This window comes from Abramis brama (genome assembly GCF_963993115.1).
Source record: "Abramis brama genome assembly, chromosome: 3".
Classification (NCBI taxonomy): Eukaryota; Metazoa; Chordata; class Actinopteri; order Cypriniformes; family Leuciscidae; genus Abramis; species Abramis brama.
The window spans coordinates 16,944,296-16,966,031 of record NC_139965.1 but is presented as its reverse complement, the minus strand read 5'-3'; the positions used below and the strand labels follow the sequence as shown (position 1 = coordinate 16,966,031).

The following is a 21,736-nucleotide window of genomic DNA, read 5'->3' as shown; positions in this document are numbered from 1 at the left end:
GAACAACGTGCCGACGTGGTCATGCACTCCTGAGAGAACATGAACCACCCACGAACGTAGTCTCACACACTGATTAGGCATGTGAAACAATGAACGTGGCCGTCAAATGAGGACAGGAAACGATCGCATCCAGAAACACACGAGTGAAACGTCATCCTGAAAAGGACGCGATCTTCACTCGTGTTGCTCTTTCAGGAAGAAAGTACTCTCTTTATTGTGCTGAAGCACACAGGGACCCAACGCGGCAACACAGCGGGGAAACTGCAAGCCCGCTGTGCGCACTCAACCGTTTACCAGCTGTGAAAACAGCTTTTGAATTAACAGTGTGTAGACGCAGCCGGCAGACAGGAAATCGTGCGGTCGCTGAAACGCCGTCACGCCAACACAGAGAGATCCCTTCCCGAAACAGCAGACTCGTAGAGCGTAAGATAGATACAATCTTAAAGCTCATTCACTCAGAGAGGACACAATCGGTTGGCTCCGAAGCTAAAAGCACTATGCATGCGTTGCTTCCGCCTTTTTATACCCGCGCTGGTAGGCGGGCTGCGGAATGCAAATCCTGCATGCCAATTTTCATTGGTTTGTTTTAATTCACTCGTAGGCAATTGGTCTCCCTAGCGTGATCCCAATTCGTCAGGGAACTCCCCTGACGACACGTCGGAGTTCCCAGGACGAAAGGGAACTACAAATTTGACTTGCTTTACATCAAGCGTTTGGCGAATAACATTGGTGATCTGAGGGTTACAGTGAGCACGAACCACTCACTCCTCTCCTCTTTTCCTTCGTTTCTGATGTCGCAATACATCATACTTTCATGAAATCATGCAACATACTCTACCTTGTCAGTGGACATCGTTCATTCCAAAGCCGGTGATAGATAAACAGCGAGTGTGCGTGCGACAGTAGGCTGCGGGCGGCGAAATTATTTACGACAGCGGTAATGGACAATTCCGCTTCCAACCTGTAGGGCGACCGAAGAGGAAAAGTTCCTTAGTGTTGCTTTAAATAAACTATAGCGAGAGTGAGTTACTTTCAGTTTTCAGTGAAGGATCCAGTGCGTTGCAGTGGCTAAAGGCTGCAAAGAATCATAAATAAGGAGAGAATGCTGTAAAATCTGAAAAGTGTTTATAACTGATACATTAAACTGGATGACTAGTCGGCCAAACGGAAGGGGAAAAACTGAAAGAAATAAAGCCAAACGTCGTTGTGTACAGGTGAGAAAGCTGCTGCCACAGTGCTCCACTTTTACCATAATGATGTTTAAAGAGTAGACAAAGTATGATACAATTTTTAATGATAAACCTACCCTTTCAGTAACTGTTCTGTAATAACCCTCTGTTGTTCCGACTGTCCGTGGGCGGGGATACAAAAATGCGGAAGTACAATCAGTAGTTTTCACAAACATGAACATCTGACTTTTGCTGACAAATAAACGTGAATGTCTCGGTCCAGGGTAACACGGAGAACGAGTAAACATTGTTCATTTACATATACTATGGGCATTTGTAACTATACAAAGCAGGTTGAAAATCGACAAAGTTACACTTTGAAGAAAGAAATTGAGGTCAATTTTGATTTCATCTTGGCTTTAAATGTAATGTAAAGAATAACTAACTTGAGAGACATTCATTAGATCTTATGATTCTAGACTGAGTGTCTGTCTTTTTGTGACCTGCATATGTTTAGTTGTACTTCCTCCATCTGTCCTTGGACATGTCAATCAAGACATCTGTGGTCCTGAGTGTGTGTGTTTAAGTCTCACCCTTTTGTCTTCTCTTTATGGTACTCCATCATAGAAACGCCACCACGCAGAGAAACGTGTGGTTATGTGTCCGGATGCTGCTTGGTAATTTGAGCGCTGATCTGGCGTGACGTGGGCGATGCGAACAGTATAAAGGTCAACATGCATTTGTGTACAGGTCGAGGTGAAAGGTCACAGCTGATGAAGCTTTGAGTGCTTGACCTTTGTCGGTTCATTTTGCCTGTTGAAAGCGTGAGATGTGATGTTTGCTGGGATATAGGTTATTGGTCATTGGCTTTGATTTTGAATGAAATGATTCAGGTCCTTACTTTGAACAGGTGGATTCTGGGTAGGATTAGTTTCCTTGCATTTAGGTTGTATTTACCCTTTTAGTTTGGTTCTCTTGGTTCTTTTGGCCCAGACCAAAAAGAAAATGATACATTTAGTCGTGGTTCACTTGGTACCGAACTGTAATGGGCAACGTAACTCCTGAGAAGAAAAAGGTATGCTTTCTGTCCTTTTCAGGTTTGCATCTTGTGACATCACATCCTGTTTTTGGTTCATTTAGATGTCTTTGGTCATGTTCAGATGGCAACGTTCACACTTACTCAAATGAACCGCTCTAACCGAGCAATCGCACCAAATTTCGTTTGGCCTGATTTTATTCGAAATGATGGATGCTACAATAACATCACTGATAAACCAATAGCTTTTCCGGATAAACAATTATAAGCAAAACAATTCTTAACAACCAATTGGATTGAAGTACTGTTTAAAATTATTTATAAATATTTTTTTAAGCACATGTCCAAATATTTCTTAAGATCATCCTTGCATGTATACAGTATATAATACATAGTACATACTATGTTAAATGCAAGGAGTAATTATTTGGAATTATTACTGTTACTGCTGGCTGTGTTGTGGTTAATTTGACATGAAATGTAGCAAAAGAAGCTCATTAACATGCAGTGGAAACACTGCAGGAGGAACTTATTCTGGCAGCATGTTAACATCAGGAGTTCTTGATAAAACACTCCTTCATTAGCTGGGTGGTAACTATGGCAACCACCCACAGATGTTACTGTGGTGTTGTGTATGTAGGATGTCTAACATCACAGTTACATTTGTATCTTGACTGCATCATTTTTTGTCAAAAAATGATTTGGCAAATGAGTACATTTTATGTATGATACATTTTTATATTTGAATTAACTGGATCTCTAGGGGTGGAGGGATGGATGGAACAATGGATGGATGGATGGATGGTTGGATGGATGGATGGATGGATGGATGGATGGATGGATGGATGGATGGATGGATGGATGGATGGATGGATGGATGGATGGATGGATAGATAGATAGATAGATAGATCGAATATTTTAAACATTTACAAAAAATATTGCTGAAAAAATATATTTAATACATATATTAATATTTAAACTGTCTATTCATATAATTATACAATATATATTGCAAAATATTACTATTATTGATATCAAATATGTTACCATAACAACAATTACAAAACAGCATAAAATACCACAATATTATATTATATTCATATATATTTGTATATTGTAAGATTTTATTTTTAATTGATTTTAATTAATATATTATACAATTATATGAATAGATTGTATTTAAATATTAATATATGTATTACATATATTACCACAACCAAATATTATACATTAATTTTAATAATAATTCAAACTTTCTAAGAAGCTTTAAGAATCATTTTGGCATTTTAATTTTTGTTTGAAGTTTCCTTATGGTATTTTAACAAAGCCTAAAGCATTACCATGGTATAGTTTGTAAGGAAGCAAAAGGAATTGGTCAAATTCTAGCCATCAGAGTCATGACATCAGCAGTTGGACATTCCTTACAAGTGTCTCCAGCCCCTCCACCACAGGCTCTATTCTCTTTCAGGAGACCCAGGGTGCCTCTGAATCCCTCGTGATTTTGTGTCATAGCCCCAGAAAGCCCATATGTCCCACCCACCCCCTAACAGCCTGGCAGTGGGGACCTATCCACCCCCTAACCTCCCGAAAAGCAGATGATGGGGGTCTCCCAAAACAAAGAGCGCTCTCCACGGGGTGAGGCCCCTGCATTGTCCACACATACTCGGATTTATTTTACCATCCTTTGGCAGAATGAATGGCGAGCGTAGCCTGTGATTCAAAGCTGTTGTTTTTTTAATGAGCTTGTTCACTATTGCCCGACACATGTAGCGTCCGCCACATATCACTCGCCACTACAGCACAATAAATCTGTTGAAATCTTCAATGTGTTTTCCGCAGACTTTGATTGAGTTGTAAAGAGGCAATTAGCTTTAGATGAGCCTGATTTAGGTAGAAAACGGTTATATACAGCATTTGAGATGTGACTCAACTGTTGTAGGATTGATATACAGTAATGTTTATCCATAAAAAAAAGCATCCTAAAATCCAGCGAGAAACTAAAATGCTATGTTTAAAATATTGTAATTTTTGTTCATTCAAATAAAGCTCAAATTACAATAAAATGTTTACTGATATATATTTAAATATATATTACTGATATATTTTTATATATATAATAGATGAAAAACTGAAATATAAAAAAAACATTTAAATTGCTTGGCAATAAGTTGAAGTACTTAAAACTGAGATACATAAACAAATAAATAAAAATATTAGAAAAACAAACAAAATCAAAACAATGACTAAATGTCAAATTAAATTCAAATACATTATAATTAGATACTGGTATAAATAATACTATACACTAGTTTTATTAGTTGTATTTAGTTTAAATACATGGCTCTGTTAACATAAATTATTTTATACATAGATTAAAATAATAAAATAGATCAAAATTAAATTAAATAAAATATATATTATTTATTATTTATTTTATTTTTATTATTTTTATTTTTATCCAATGTAATTGTTTTGTTAGTAACTTTAGTCTAGCTTTTTTCCCAACTTTATTTATAATGACTTTATTGGCTTAATTGAAGTCTATATTAAGTACAGCTCGCTGCATTGCAAACTTTAGTTTCACTGTAGCTTTGCCAACACTGCTAAAATCTCTCAACACTGCTAGCTCTAGTAGATCCGCTCTGTCACAGTTTCAAAACATCTGCTGGAGTAAGAAGCCCTGTGTGTGTTGTGTATATTAAAAACATGCTTGGCTTTGCAGCCTCTAGGGTTCTTTAGTGTGGGAACGAGGGCAGAAACTTGGGCGATCCCCAGAAACTGAAATTTGGCTTGTAATTTGTGGTTTGGCATGGGTTTTGGCGAGAGCTTGAACATGGGGAACACCTCGTGTCTCCACACCGCAGCTCATGCCAGCAGTCTGTACCACACACTCCACCACAACTGTGGAAAAGAGGAAAAGAGGTTCTGACCTGTGTGTTTTCAGACCCTCGGGGTCTACAGAAGGGTGTGCTTCACAAATGCCGCGCGACAGCAGACAGATCTGAAGTGTGGATCGTCATTAGAGAGATCAGCCCTTCTCACACTGGACTAATTCATCATCTTGTCACGTTTTCTCATTCCTGTTATGAATAACTGTCCGTTACTTCACTGTGTTTGCACACTAGATGTCTGGTGACGGTTTGTTTAATGAAACTCGCTCACCTTCTTACAATCGCCCTGTAAATGACAGACTTTTAAATATTCAAACCTAGATCATATCTATATGTTTAGTTGTTTAACTGTATACAGTGTATAGTTATAGTAGTAAGAGGTACTTGTATTCTTATGTGTTTGTTAAATGTATTGAATTTAGATGATTTATTTTCTGCTTAGCACATTTCACCTTAAGCTGAACCAAATTTGCATACTCATATGAAAAGTATGTGCTTGTAAGCATGAAGCAACACCAGTAAGACCAGTTCTTACATATCTTATTCACATAATACAGAGAAAATATCATAAAGGGATTTTTTTTCCCCTGTGGAACGCAAAAGATATTGATGCAATGAATGTTGTTTTGGATTTTGACATTGGACATTGACTTTCATTGTATGGACGATGCACAGACATTTTTCAAAATGTGGAACCAAATTATATTCATGTATGTTCGGTTCTTTTAACAGTTTTAGAAAGTTTGCATTTTGCCAATGCCGACTGACACAATAATACAAAGTCATACTTCATAGACACTTACATAGAAAGCACATCTTTCTATTGTTTGGCCAGTGTTTTTTGATTGTGTATAAATGACTCTTTTGAACCAATTCTTTTTAATGAATCAATCAAAAAGACTCACAAATCAGACTTACAGTTGACAAATGAACATAATGATTGAACATAATACAAATATATATATGTCAAAGTCAAGATGGACAATTCTTGTTTTTTATGAAAAACTGTTAAGGGGCGGGACAACCTGTCACTCACATGAGATCGACCAATAGCAAACCACAATCATCCTATCAATTCCTGACAGACATAATCAAGTCCCGCCCTATGTTTTTTCTTGTTCGAAAAGCCTTTTCACTCATATTTGTATCACAATACGGAAGAAAAGACTATCGCAATTCGCAACTTCTGTTTAATTATTGATGACATATTGAAGAAGATTCTTTGAGCTAAAGGTTATATCAGAAAGGTAACATGTTTAGGTGATGCAGTTGAGATCACTTGTTGGTGATTGTGAGTTGGTTAATAGTTTCAGTGGAGGGATGTTTGGAGGGAGAGGGTGTAATGGAGGGGTGGTGTGGGGGAGGTAAAGAGGGATTCCCTCATCCACTGCTGACGGAGAACTGCCTATCCAGCTGGTGTCTCCTCCCCACCCCCTTCAGCTGGTGTGTGTGTGTGTGTGTGTTTCAGACCGGAGGCAGCTGCCCTCAGTGTGGCACAACACTAGCGGTGAGAGCTCTGTCTGATTTACTTTCTCTTTCTCTCAATCTCTGGTTCCACCATCCACTCCATCACTCTTCTCAAACTCTCCTTCAAACCTACTTCATTTGAACTTCTTCCTTTAGCATGGATCTTCCATCCTCCTCCTCCTCTAAAGCTCTCTCTCTCTGTGGATGGTTGTGATGGATGCTGCTCTGATGGATTGTAAATGGGATCCGTGTGTCTGGACGGCCGGCAGGTGAAGTGAGGAAGATAAAGGGTAGAGGAAGATGAGTGTGATGCTGTGGCGCAGGGATCAAAACAATCACAGCATGAAACTGGTAAAATACTTCCTTTGGTTGTGGGCTTGAGGAGCTGTTGGGTAGACTTGATTTGTTTTTTATTCAAGTTTTGATCTAAACTTTATAAATTATTTATTGCATCAGAAAACCATTAATTATTTTTTGTTTATAATTTTTATATATATATATATATATACTCAAAAAAGAGCAATATATATAAATAAATAGTAATAATAATGGTAAATAATAAAATAAAAATGTTAAATATTGTCACATGATGGACTACTTTTAACAACATTTTTATTTTATTAGTTTATTTTATTATTAATTTTTGTAATATTTTACTAATACATATTACATTATTTATGTTGTTTAGATTTTTCTTTAGTTATATGAATCTTTCAATCTGACCCTTTGCAAACCATGCATTTTCTATGCAAACGTTGCGCTTGTGTTTAAAAAACAAAACAAAAACGTTTGCATATTTTGCATATTTCCAGTGACTTAATATACTTGTTGTAGGTCAAAAAAATTCTTAGCTTCTGGACATATTTTGTCTCTTCTGATTGAACCAGGTTTTTTCATGTTTAACCGTGTCTTTATTGCATTTAAACTTATTTGGGATTCATGACTTGTTGTTTATATTCACATACGTTGTGCTAGAAAGCATATGATTGTTGTTGTTGCATATGATGTTTTCTATTACTAGAAAACCTAGACTGCAAGGTTTCACTTATTGTGGATTTTAGACCTGTTCAGAATCACATTAAAGGAATACTGTAGTTCACTTCAAAATGAAAATTCTGTCAGCATTGACTCAACCTCAAGTTGTTCAAAACCTGTGTGAATTTCTTTCTTCTGTTGAACACAAAGGAAGATATTTTGAAGAATGTCGGTAACCAGACAGTTAATGGACCCCATAGACTTCCATAGTAGGGAAAATTTACTATGGAAGTCAATGGGGTCCATCCACTGTTTGGCTACACACATTCTTCAAAATATCTTCCTTTGTGTTCAACAGAAGAAAGAAATTCACACAGATTTAGAACAACTCGAGGTTGAGTCAATGCTGACAGTTTTTTCATTTTGAAGTGAACAAATCCTTTAATGCAGAAGTCTCTTGTTTGTTGTTGGTTATAATGCAGGGTTTTCATTTTTATGTGCTATGATACAGTGTTTACATTAGACTTTCTGACAGGTTATAATAAAGCAACAGTTCAGCTTATGAAGAATTCAGTTTTATTTCTGAAAACGCCTCATATGTTCTCCCCCCGCACACCGTCACAGTCTTTTCTCTAGCTTGTGTCCTGGTCTTATCCTCTGCACGTCAAAGCCACAAAGGCAGGCCGCTTATTGCTTGTCTGGAGATGAGGTGATAAGGGGAGCTGTTTAATTATGTATTACATGTGGAGCCCAGCACAAGTGGCAGTGCACTGAATATGTTTAAGGTCGGATGTGTGTATGAGAGAAGGAAGGGAAGGAGATGGAGGCTGAAACGTGTCAGCGTGACCCGATAATATCAGCAGGGAATATTGCAGTGACACCTCGCACCTCGCATTCATTCATTCGCTTCATCATTGGACGTTTAAATATCCTGGTCTGTGCGGCTTTTCAAACCCGAAGGAGAGTGAGATGCACATCTCGTCTACGTTTAATTAGTGATGTCCAATCTAATCCAGACTTCATTTCATATACTCTGCGGTATGGTCCATTTGTGCAAATTAAATTGACCACATCATCCAAGGACTTTTACTTCAGTTATTTTACCGCTTCATTGTTTATTGATTTTTAAAACGTTATGAACCGTTATGCGAATTGCAATATGGGAGATTTTTAAAAAGAGCCACTGATTTACTATCGAGGGTCATCAAACATTGACCTCAGAGGTCATTCCTAAATCATCTGTTTTCCTTTCACTTTTTTTGTCACCTTGCTCATTTTAACAGTATTTTTTATTTCAGCGTTTATTGTTTACATTTACGAATTTGGCAGACGCAAATATGTATTTTCCCTGGGAGTTGAACCCATGACCTTGGGTCAGTTTAACATCAATATCAAACATATGCCTTTTTAAATGACTGTTTATTGAGAGTGAACAGGATTCAGGACAATAAACAAAATAGTACTATGGTATTACCATAGTTTTTTACATAATAATCCATGGTTTTTGGACATATGCCTTGGTGCTTTCATGTTTTTAGACATTCTATGCTAGTACCATTGCATTCTGGAGTGCTATTGAATGTAAATACCATGGTTCAAGAATTTTAGTACCATAATAGTGCCATTTGATAGCATTACTTTACCATGGTACCACCACAGCACTTTTTAGTGTAATGATACAATGATGAAATCTTTTGGTATAAAACTATGATACTTTCTTATATACCATGCATGGTACTAAAATTCATGTACCATGGTATTTATATTACTGAATTCATAGTACATCTAATAATATCATAGTAGTTCTATGGTACTTGTCACCAAGTCCCCAAGAAAAATACTGTCCACTGTCACTTTAAATATTTAAATATTTATCAAGAAAGTTCACGGTTCTCTGATGTTGGTTAATGGTCACATGACATTCAGGTAAACAAATCAAATCTTTTAAATATAACATATTTTTAGCAAGTGGACATGATGTAGTCTGGATTTGAACCTTCATTTGGAGCACATGGTAACTGCTGAATACACTGGTATAATGGAGATTGTAGAGGTTATGAAGAGGTTCTAGTACTCTGAGAGGTTATATTACATTGTGTTTAGGGTTGAAGCAGAAGTCTACAAATGTTATTCTTCATATTTCAGCAGAGCAGAGATGATCACGTATTCATACAGCACAGGCTGAGCGGACAGCTGTCTGGTGAAGGTGAGGAGTAGTTAATGGTGTTTAGCGTCCCGCTGAGAAGCCAGACCCGCATCGCCCCGTCTGTTGGAGCTGACGGCCTGGATGAGTCTCGTGGCCCCGTCCCTGCAGATGGCAGATTGTGTGAATATGTTGAAACTAAAAGTGAACTGTTTATTTTGAGAAGCACAGCTCGAGTGTCATCAAGTGGTGCGTTCCTGTTTTCGCGCAGATGGCGCTGAACTTTCGGAGCCCTCATTGGAGAAACGTGTCGAGTTCTTCATCTTGAAAGCAGCACTTGTGCGAACGCCGAAACATTTCCTGCTTTCTGTTTGGTCTGAATGTGGCTCTTAATCCTGATTGAACTCTCACAGTCCCAGAGGTGGCGTTTGGCGGCACTCACATTAATCTAGTTCTCGCGCTTTCATCTGGAAACCACAGACATCTCAGCAGTCAAGAGCTGCTCTTGGAGCTTGTCATGTTAGCACAAGGCCAAAGCCACTTGAAGTGCTTGTGGTGCTCGGAAAGCCACTCGCGCAAAACATGTGTGGACTCTACTTGAGTTTCTAATTTTAACTTAATATTTATTTTTTATTTTTTATTTTATCATTTTATTTCATCGTTATTCACCATATTTTAATTTAATTTTACATTTTATTCACAAAATACACTGATATTAATTATATATATATATATATATATATGTGTGTGTGTGTGTGTGTGTGTGTGTGTGTAATTAATTAAATAATTAATTAATATCCGCATTTTTTTGTAAATACAATTAAAAATTAAAATATGATGAATAATGATGAAAAATTATAAGATAAAAGTTGGAAAAAACTAAAGTTAAAATTAGAAACTAAAATTATATATATATATATATATATATATATATAATGATTTACTAATTGTATTTACCCCTTTTATTTTATATTACTTTTTAATTTGATTTATCCTGCATGTTTAAGAAATTGGAGTTATCAAGTAGGAATGTCCCACATCCAATTTTGGATTGTTTTTATCTTAATTTTAGCGAATTGGATTATTTGAATGGTTTGTTTTAATGCACTAGTTGAAATCACTGATTCATTTGATTTGATTTCCTGCCGGGCTTTTGACTTATTTTCTGTAGTGTAATGATTCTGAATTAGTGTATATTATAACAACAATAATATATACTGTATATATTGTTCTATATTATATAATATTGTTCTAAAAGTTAACTCTTTTATGTAATCTGGTGCTAATGCTGTAAATTAGCACTAACAAGTAACATAAACAAGTATCAGTTAAACCTATAGCCGATACTGATAAAAACCAAAATACCAAAATTTGCTGACATATATGTCATGCATCCCTAAGCAGAATTGATGTGATATACGTGTGAGAATCACATATATAAATTAAGGTTACCATCTCAGCTACTATGACTGTGTTTTACTGACCAGATCTTTTTAATATAGCCAGCTAACAACCATTTTTTAAATGATAATATGATACCTTTGGTTGCCTAGCAGAGTTGTCTATTAAATGGCTGCTTTTATTTCTGCAATCTCTCTGTCTGAGAGGCAACGCTTTTTCCCTCTGTCATCTTCATGCTTTTGTGTGGTAACTGTCTAAAACGGTCCATTCTCCTCCAGGAATTGAGGTTTCCTTTCCCTGATGGCTGACAGGACGGCTAATTTAACTATGCCGAAATCTGATCACAGGCTGAGGGAAAACACTTAAAAGCAGGGCACTTTTAGGTCACACGGGGAGTATAATTACGGTTTCGGGGTCATGGCAGAGATGCAGAGAGCGGGGCATGAGAAAACTAAGGACAGACCTTTACAAAAGCATCCAGTGTGTGTGACTAAATGTGATGAACTACATCTGTTTGAATAGTAATGTGGGTAAATGCACATCTTTGTCTTGGGTGCTCAGAAGATGCTTCTTTATTTTCCCTGTCTGTCTGGATGAGAAGCTTTAATTGTGCACTGTTTCTTTCATTTAGGGGGGAAAAGATCTGTGATCATGGCCGTGTCCTACAGTGTCATCCTCTCTGTTTCATACTCCGTTCTCAGTTTGACCCTGTGTGTGTGTGTTTCTTATTCAACTGTCAGTGTATTATTATTTTGGTCAATTTCACATTCTCATTTTAATCACATAACTATTTTGAATTAATCTAAAAGATTTTAAAGAGCACTTTTTAAGCCCTTTTACAAAGTTTTGATTTTGTTTTTGGGGCCTACTCGAATAGGTTTTCCTGTTTCATTCAACACAACGTTTTCACATTTTTGACATTGTTGCAGCACCTCTCATCCCAGTCTGTCAGTATCGCTCTGTTTAGTTCCTGTCTCTATGAAGCCCCTCCTTCTGAAAGGTGCAGTGTGCTCTGATTGGTCGGCTGGACCAGTGTGCTGTGATTGGTCAGCTGCTTCGAGTGTGTTTTGTAAATGTCACGCCCCTTACCATAACCACGAGTTTTAACACACTACTAACGCAACTCATGCCTTGGGCGGGAATTATTTCAATGAGGATTATTGTGACGTGTTCGTTCCCGGAGGAAAACTCAAGACTACAAGCGAGGTGTTTGTCGGAGTTCAGAAACACTGCGCACTGATATAGAGAATAACTCCCTTTGGAGTGACTTTGTAACTTCGCAGACATTTTTTATACTCAAACAGCAACATTACACACTATAGAAAGTCGAAAATGTAAAAAAGCATAATAGGACCCCTTTAACACAATGCTAATAAGCAGGACAAAAGCAAAGAGGTGGATATTATTTTCCCATAGACCATCTCTCTTGAGTGGTTTTCCATCTATTCAGCCTAGTAACAATGACTGTCCTAGTTATGGATAAACCTTTAACATTGCTTTGTACTTTAACGGCTTTACACACAACAACGTGTGATTAATAAACGGCATCAAACCTCTGACCACAATGCAATACAAAATCCTCCACTCTTATTTTATTTAAATAATTAATTAAATTTACTAATATTTGCTAATTTACTAATATTCTTTTTGGCCTTTATTGTGCAGTACAGCAGAGAACTGACAGAAAAATACAGTATAGGTATAGCGAACAAGATTTAGACAATCTCAATATAGCAAGCATTTCCACTTCAAATGATGAATCACCATTAAACATCAAACACGTAATGCATTCACATCAGCCAAATGAAGGGGGCGCTCTCTGTTCCCATGACATCATCATTGATTACACTCTCCGCCTCAAATTGACTCCCTTTGACCTCAAGAATCAATCAATGCTCGTTCACTTTCACTACAGCCTCACCTTCATGAGCCACAGGGGTCTTCATGTGTCCTTCAATCCTCTGGACAGCTCTCAGCAAAGCAGCTCATTATTTCTCCATATCTCAAAATATTACATAGAAAACATGTGTTTTTGTAGAACTTCTAAATAACTTAATCATGTTTGTGGTCTGGCAAACCAGTATACCAATAAAAGAAATATTTGTGAATGTAAAATATTTTTACTTATGCAATTAAAAAAAAAAAATTAAATGTAATCATTACTTTGTGCTGCTTAATATTGTTTGTAGAAACTGTGAAGCATTTTCAGGATTCTTTGATGAATAGTATTCAAAGAATAGAATTATTTATTGAAAGGTTAAAAAAATGCATTTATTTGAAATAGGAATATTTTGTAACATTGTTAAAAGTTTTCGCTGTTCCTTTAGATATAGATTTAATGCATCATTGCTGAATAAAAGCATTCATTTCTTTTTAGAAACATCTGCAGCTAAGAGGAAACGTTCTCAGAACTCTGGCTAACGTTCTGGCAAGGTTCTCTCAAAGTTATAAACAAACATTCTTAATAGAATGTTTTTTTAAGAGTTGTCTTGAATAAGGTTCTCAAAACATTAGCACAAAAACATTTTTTATACATTGTTCATGAAATGTTTTAGTTACTTCTGTAGCACTTTATTTTACAGTCCTGTTCCAGATGTACATACTATGTACTTATTATAATGTAAAAGATACATCATGCAGATGTGCTGGGACACAAGTGGAACCCTTATTACTATGAATTGAATGAACATTCTGGGGAACATTTAGAAATATTTTTTCCATAACTTAATGGGAACATTAGAAAATGTTCTTCGATCATATTCTTGTTAGCTGGGCTCCTGATCCCAAACTTTTGAACGATTGTGCGTATTTAATTTTATTTAACAAAATATCCAGGATATTTACATGCAGATGGAATTCAGATCGATAGTTCTTGATGAAATACTAAGGTGTATGGTACATCAGCAAGTGGAGCCTCTTGACTGCAAGATAATGAACATTAGGGTCAAGTTGGAGTGACCCGGAAAGCTCAGCCAAAGGAAAGATTACATTTGCTTTAGAAATTGAATTTGTAGGCCGGTTAGAGTAGAGGAGCATAAATAAATGAGGCATCTGTGATCTGTGTGTCTGGCCGTGTGCATTATTAGATTAGAGCCCTAATCAAGACACTCCAGAGGAGAATTACACACTTTACACCACTCTGGGACACAACACAGATGGCAGGAGAGAAGACTGGCTTAACTTCGTATTTTAATAGGGGGAAACTGAAAGGGATTTTGCATGAGATCATATCTTCTCAATGCTGTTCTTAAGATGAAGACCACCGTTTCAACCTATTTGTTTAGGTTGAATGTGAGTGAGTTTTGTGAGCGAGTTGCAGGTCTTGATTCGATGGTCTTGTATGATTTAGCACTAGCCTTGATCTTTGCATTTGAAACTTGCTGAGGGTTATGTTTGGTTTTTGGGGGGATGTGGTGCAGAGGGGGTGTTTGGACCATCCGTCACCCTTCTCACCACCCCAACACACATTCCTGGTAGTTGTCAGCACCTCTCGGGTAGCCGTCAGACCTCCCACATGCTCTGTTTCTCTCTGTACATGTAGAGCCGATGTGCATGTGTGTTTGCAGATGTTTGTGTACATATACATTCTGTATGTGTGTGTGAAAATACCGTTTTAAAGATCTACTTGACAACAGTAAACCTTTAGAGACCAATATCAGCTATGTGTTTTTAGTGACTGGAGCAGGAAAAGAAGCGTTAGTCTTGGCTACCACAGCTAGGTTTCCATCCAAAGTTGTGAATTTAACTTTTGTGCAAATTTGACAATGAGAGAGAATTAAACCAAATCATTCTGACGACAGACTTTGGCTCAGGCATTTCAAAATGATCAAACCAACGCTTGAGATGCTGTGCGATGGGATTGGTCCGCTGGTTTGTCCAGTTATCCAATCACATCCTCTTTTGAATAAAAGAGGTTTTTTGTTGCGCATCGAGGAATGTTTCCTTCATAGTCTATGCGCATATCTAAATAATGTATCCGCCTCAGTTGAGTGGAATACGTTTCTATGTGTATTTTTTAGTATTGTTGCACATCTTGGCATTTCCAATCAGCGTTTTTTTTGTTTTGTTTTTTGCGATATGCCAAAATGCGCAAAAAAATTTATGGAAACATGTCGTCTGTGTTTTTGTTGCATAAAACTTTGCATTTCTTGATATTTGGGTCAGTCATATAAGATCACGACTTAAAATACATTTTTGACTCATTAAGAGGAAAACAATTAGGAAATGAAAGTCATTTGCAATCATCAAGAGTAAAACAGATACGGGACTCCTCTCCTACTAAATTATTTATTTAGGATTATTTAGATATTTTATTAAGTTTATTCAATTGAAACATAGGCTATTTAATTCTTATAGTATTCTCTGTTTATTCCATTAGGATCCTTTAGGATTATTTGCTAACTATTATTTAAATTATATAAATTTTTTGTTTTGTTTTTTTGGACTAGGTGAAACAGTAATAATCTGAGATGTCTCTGCCTCAGCATTTGACACGTGTCACATGTTGACACGTAGAGTGAGGTATATCTTAAGCAAACGATGCTCCAGAATGCATCTCATAGCTAAAATTATCCCCCCCCCCCCACGTCGCTGACTTGATTACAGGCGTGAGTGTCGCAGGACGTCCTCTGGGCTTCAGTGTTTATGAGCGCGCTTCACCTGTGAAAGCATTATGGCTCTGAACGTGAGGATGTACGTCCCAGAGAGACGCCACAGCAGGTCGTCCGGCCATCACTACAGAACGGTAAGAGCTCACTGCTGTGGAGATATCTGTAGGCAGTCAGCGGGGGATATATTTACAGTAGATACAGTCCAGACTTACCGCGCAAGTTACTGCAAGATGAGCCGAAGGACTTTTAAGATGTTTGTGGGTTAAGATTAGGACTGGAGGTTGCATCTAAAGTTAGTGCATTTCAGCCAGGTCAGTGAAATATAAAAAGCAACAAGTGGCAAAAGTATATGACTGGTCAAGTTCTGTGTGTTCTGTATCATTTCATTGGCATTTACTTATATTAGCCTATACAATTTGTAAATCTTTCTGGTCTCATGTTATTCAAAAGAAAAACTAATCGTTGTCTTTTACGTCAAGTCATTCCTCACCTGATAGGATTGAATCAACAAGAATATATTGGATTTTACAGATGAAAGTAATGTTTAGCGGTCAGATTAGGTAGAAAGTGCTTGTTACTTACTCTTGAAGCTATTATTCATAATTCATCTTATTTATTTATTTTCCAAATGCTGTTCCTAAAATGTTTTAAAATATGAATGCTGGTGTTAAAGATTTTGCTGAACAGCATAGTTACACTACTGTTCAAAAGTTGAGGGTCAGGAAGATTGAATGTTTTTGAAAGTTTCATATAAGGCTGCATTTATTTAATCTAAATATTGTCAAACATTATTACAGGTTAAATAACTTTACTATTTTAATATTAACTTTTCAGCATCATTTTCAGCATCATTACTCCTGTCTTCAGTGTCACATGATCCTTCAGAAATCATTTATTATAAAAGTAATGTTGAAAACAGTTGTGCTGCTTTCTATGTTTGTGTAAACCATGATGAATGAGTTCTTTATCTCAGAAAGTGCACAAGAACAGCATTCAGCATTTGAAATAGAAATCTTAAATGTCATTTTTGCTTCATGTAATTCATCCTTGCGGTATACTTTATTTATTTATTTAAATAAAATCTTACTGATCCCAAACCTTTGAATTGTAGTGTTAGTCCACAAGATAAACTAGTAGCAAACCAGCCAGAATCAGCATTGAAATGCATGCTGGTCTAAGGGCAGTTATCTGACCTAACGTTCACCTCAGTAAATGATCTATTGTAATTACTTTAAAGTACTATATTATTTAAAGGCCTCTCTCTTGTGCACCTGAATGTAAACTCTGTAGCTTCTGCATGTCGTGCCTGTGGGAACAATTCAGTGTCTGTGACTAACACGGGCCGCCCTGTTATTAGTGTTTGACATGAGAGCCTTTGTAGTTGAACAGTGTTCGACCTCCCCGCTTTGAGTTTAAAGATGAGTCCAATTGACAGCTGTTGGTAAATCGTTGAAAACTTACACACTGAGGAAGCCCGCGGTTGATATTCCCCGTCTTACTCACACAGGTAGTTAAACACACTCATTAGCAAATGCGTGCAAGAGCCACCTGTTCGTTTGTCAACAAATCACCCCTCAGGAACGTCTGTGAAGTCCGAGAACAGCTCATACTCGGGTCAAGTGTGTGTGTGATTAATATTCTTACAGCAGTGGGACTGAAGTGTCCTGCCTCAGTAACTCAGAATGTAATGTCATCATAAGTGCTGATTCAGATGACATACAGTATATGGAGGTTTGTTGTTAGTAATAGCATCAGTATGAAGGAAAATATCTCAATGGAGATATTTCATACAGATATGTTAACTTCAAAAGTCATTTTTTTTTATTTTACACATAAAGAAATGCACTTTGGGTTCGGTAAGATTTTTTTTTTTTAATAAGTCTATTCTGGTCAGCAAGGCTGCATTTATTTATTATTGAACAAACTGTAAAAACTAATATTGTGAAATAATGTGAAATGTGTTCTCTTTTTATATCTTTTCAAATGTAATTTAAGTAAATAAATAAATGTACATTAAGAAATAATTCTAATATGCTAATAATTTGTTGCAGTGGCCAAGAAAAGGCATTTAATAATTAGATACTTTCTGTTGTGGAAAAATAATAATAATGTAAGAATACGCCTGGGAATACAATAGAAATCGGGATCCGAACACTTTTGATTTAATGTGATTATGCATTACATGCCAAGATCCAAGATCACTGACCTTTCAGCCAGTGAAACATCAAAAATGATACTGCAACTTTAAGACATGATACAAATGTTAGCATGGTCTTAATGCTGTAAAGGACTAAATAACAGATCAACTAGATTCAATACTGGTACCCATTTCTTTTGACATGAAAGGTAGTGTTTACATGGCGGTGACCTGGTTCACGAGTGTCATCTGTAATTTCCTCAGCATTACTTCTCTTTTGTTGCTTGGAGGCATGTTTACCCTTACCTTCACTTCACCGTCTTCCTCAGCTTTAATCACATCTGACTCACTTAGCCCACTAAACTTCAAAGCATCAGATAGATAGATATGTACATTTCTCCACTGCATTGGTCATTGCTCTCTGTAATTATGGGCTTTGCGGGCTGTTTGAGTATAGATGACTCCAGCGAGAGCGTGTTTATTTTGATGGTACAGGGACTAAGGGTGCACCTGTTATTTCCCATCTAGGAAACTGATTCCTCACATGAGTAACACTGCAATAATACCAGCAGTCTTTATTTACTCATGAAACACACCACACATGCTTTACAACCCCCATGTGGGAATGTGTTTGAATACAGCCAGGCCTTTGATTGTGTGTGGAAAGCCTGCACCTCATACAACAATAAAACAACTCTCTGAATCATTTAAGTACTGTCAGTTGTGTTGTTTATTTGGGTATATAGCCTATAGTAGGCTATTATTATTAGTTCTTTGAAATTGTGATGTTGAAATGAATTGTGATGTTGAAGTGAAAAAAAACAAAACACATTTACATACCTAAAAGAACATGTAAAAAAGACAAAAAACTAAAGATGTGTTACATGTCAGCTTTTCCTTTATTTTCCATTATTTGGGCAGTTTTAATGCTCGTTGCACTACGTGTTTTCCGCTTTCCTTATCTTGTAACTGGACGCGGGAATGTTTTTTGGACAGCAAACAACACATGACTCCTTTCAAACCCATTCAGAGGTTTAATTTAAGCTCCCTCGGGGTCTCCCTCCTCCTGTCCCAGTGAAGGGGCTTTTCTGTGATGTCAGACGAGAGAATTCGAGCATTATTAGCGCTGAATAACTTGAATAAGACACAATGGAGTTGGTTTGAATAGCGCGGAGTGACGCGGCGAGGCGAGGCGCTCAGTCTTCACCAAGTGGCGGTTACGTATGTCGTCAATCCAAGTGGTTTGAAACTTTTTTGATGGATAGATTTATAAGCGAGGTTTCTCTTCTCGTCTTGACAGATCTACACGGACTGGGCGAATCACTACTTGGCGAGGTCTGGACACAAGCGTCTGATTAAAGACCTGCAGCAGGATGTGAGCGATGGCGTGCTGCTGGCGGAGATCATCCAGGTTATCGGTGAGCGATTCACTTTCTCTAAAACAGGCAAAAACAATTGAGCAAAGAATTTCTGTGTAAGATGCAAGATGTAGCCTACATAAATTGTATAAAATATATTTCAGTATTTTTTTTTTTAAGAACATAAAATGCTATAATTAGTATAATTTGTTCGCTAATAATTACTTTTTATTTAATCATGTTTATATATATATTATTTTTTGTAAGCTTAATGCATTAATGTTACATAGATTAATTATTTAAAAAAAATACATCACAGAGTATTATAAATAAATAAACTGTGACATGTGATTATATATTTATGCATGTGTATTTGATCAGTACTCTCGAGTTTAAAGCATACATTTATTATTATTATTATTATATAAAGGATGATATTTTGCTTCATTCATTTATTTATTTAGATTTTTTTGTTCAGTTTATCGATTTATTAGATTAGACTAAAATTAAATAATATTGGAATAATATTACATAATCAAACTATTTAAAATAAAAAATACAGAGTAATATAAATACATAATTTGTGACGTATTATATATACATGCATTTTTCACTTGCGTTATTTTTTATTAAATTATATTTGAAATGCATTTCATACTATTTGTTTGTTTGTTTGATCCCCCTTGAAAACGAGATGATTGATCTGAAGGGGTTTATCCTTAAGAATAAATTAGTTTTTATATATTTGTATTATCAGCAATGCTTTCACCTTTTTCAGTCACTAATATTTTAAGTTTGATTAAACTGTCATGGCACACTGTTAATTACCGCAGTAGATCCACCAGTTGTAATAGGAGTTTTTATTGCTTTAATACTATTTAGATACTTCTGAGTGCTCAGTAAGAAAATTGATCCTTGCGATTCTTGCCATGAACAAAAATAGTTTTTTTCTTTACCTCTGTCCTCTAAAAATATGTTGTAAGAGCCGGAAAGCATTTGGTTTCTCAACAGCAGAAAGTGCAGTGTTGTGGGGTAAAGTGGTGTTATATGACTCATCATTGTGGTCATCCCACTTTGTCCTCTTGTCTTCTCTATATCTCATGGGAATGACACACTGGCCAGTTGAAGCTGAAACCCGACCCGGTCTGACAGACACAAATGCTGCAGGCAACCAATGACACGATGCTTCACATATTTACTTTTTCATATTAAAGGGAGCTGATGGCTTTCGACCAAAAAAATTCAAAAGGACATTTTAAAATAAGAAAATGTTTGTAATGGTGACAGTAAAGATATTTAGAGCTCACACCAGTTTACAGCCCCCCAAAAAGTATTTGGACATTTAAAATGTATAGAATCATCAATGTGATTTGTTTTAAAGAATGATATGAATTCTGAGGTCTAGAATTTATTTGCAGATGCCACTTTAATATGTTTTTAGATCTAATGCAATGAAATGAATGCACTCTTTAAGTATTTTGAGGACCAGTGTATAGTTTAGACCTCTAATGCCGACCTATATACTGATAAAATAGTGATTAAATGAGAAATTATTTAGAAAACATGGCCATCCAAATGGGGAAAATGGTGATGTTTATTTGATGTTATATATTATTACTATTATTTAAAAAAAATAAAAAAAATAATTAATTAATTAAAAATTAAAGAACGATAGAAATTAAATCTGAGGTCTAAAACATGTTTGTAGATGCCACCTTGATATTTTTTTTTTAATATTTCTAATTTGATATCTTATGCAATTAAATTAATTAATGCGTTCTTAATTGTAGCTTAAGTGTTTCATATCAAATAATGATTGTATAACAAATTGTTTAGAAGACATGGCAACCCAAGTGGTAAATGTTGATGTGATGTTATATATTATTATTTCAAATTGTGATATTAAAGTGAAATTAGAAAATACCATGGTATTTGCGTGTTCGCAAAAAAAATATCATGGTATATGTAAAACGTTTTTTTTAAATAATATATATATATATTATATATATATATATTATATACGCGATATCTATACGCAAAATCAATGCATTCTTAAATGTGGTTAAAATATTGTATATAAAATACTAATTCAACAACATTATAAAATAATGATTAAATAACAAATCATTTCAAAGATGGTCACCCAAATGGTTCTCCTGTAGTCACAGAGTCCCTCCACCGACAGAGCGTCTCAGATGTCTCTGTCTTCCATGCTTACTCACCTGACATCTTACACATTCCCAACACATTTTCCCACAGCGCAGGAGGTAAAGGGATTCCGGCAGGCATGTAGCTGTCATTGTAGGCGTGTGTGCAGTTGTCATCTGTGAGCGAACGGCCCAGTTTCAGCTGCCGTGGGGTGAGGGGGGGGGGGGATTTGGGCTGGGCCCGTCGGGATGCAGTCAGTCACCCTCAGGAAAACCCCAAAGCAGTCGCATCCCAGCAGGCCCTGCCACACAGTTGCTCAAGCTGGATCTAGTTTCCACACTAGGGGTCAAAACTCAGAAAGGACATACTGCACTTCAGGCTTACAATTAAGGAAACCTGC

At 36.3% G+C, this 21,736-nt stretch overlaps 1 protein-coding gene across 1 annotated transcript in view; it reads left to right on the top strand.

Annotated features, from left to right (window-relative positions):
- The window catches only part of nav2a (neuron navigator 2a), a 101,591-nt gene that overhangs the window by 9,075 nt on the left and 70,780 nt on the right, over nt 1-21,736 (top strand). Inside the window, exon 2 of the mRNA XM_084107423.1 lies at nt 19,131-19,248. Within this exon, the coding sequence (XP_083963549.1) occupies nt 19,131-19,248 (118 nt within the window). The remainder of the gene's footprint in view (nt 1-19,130; nt 19,249-21,736) is intronic.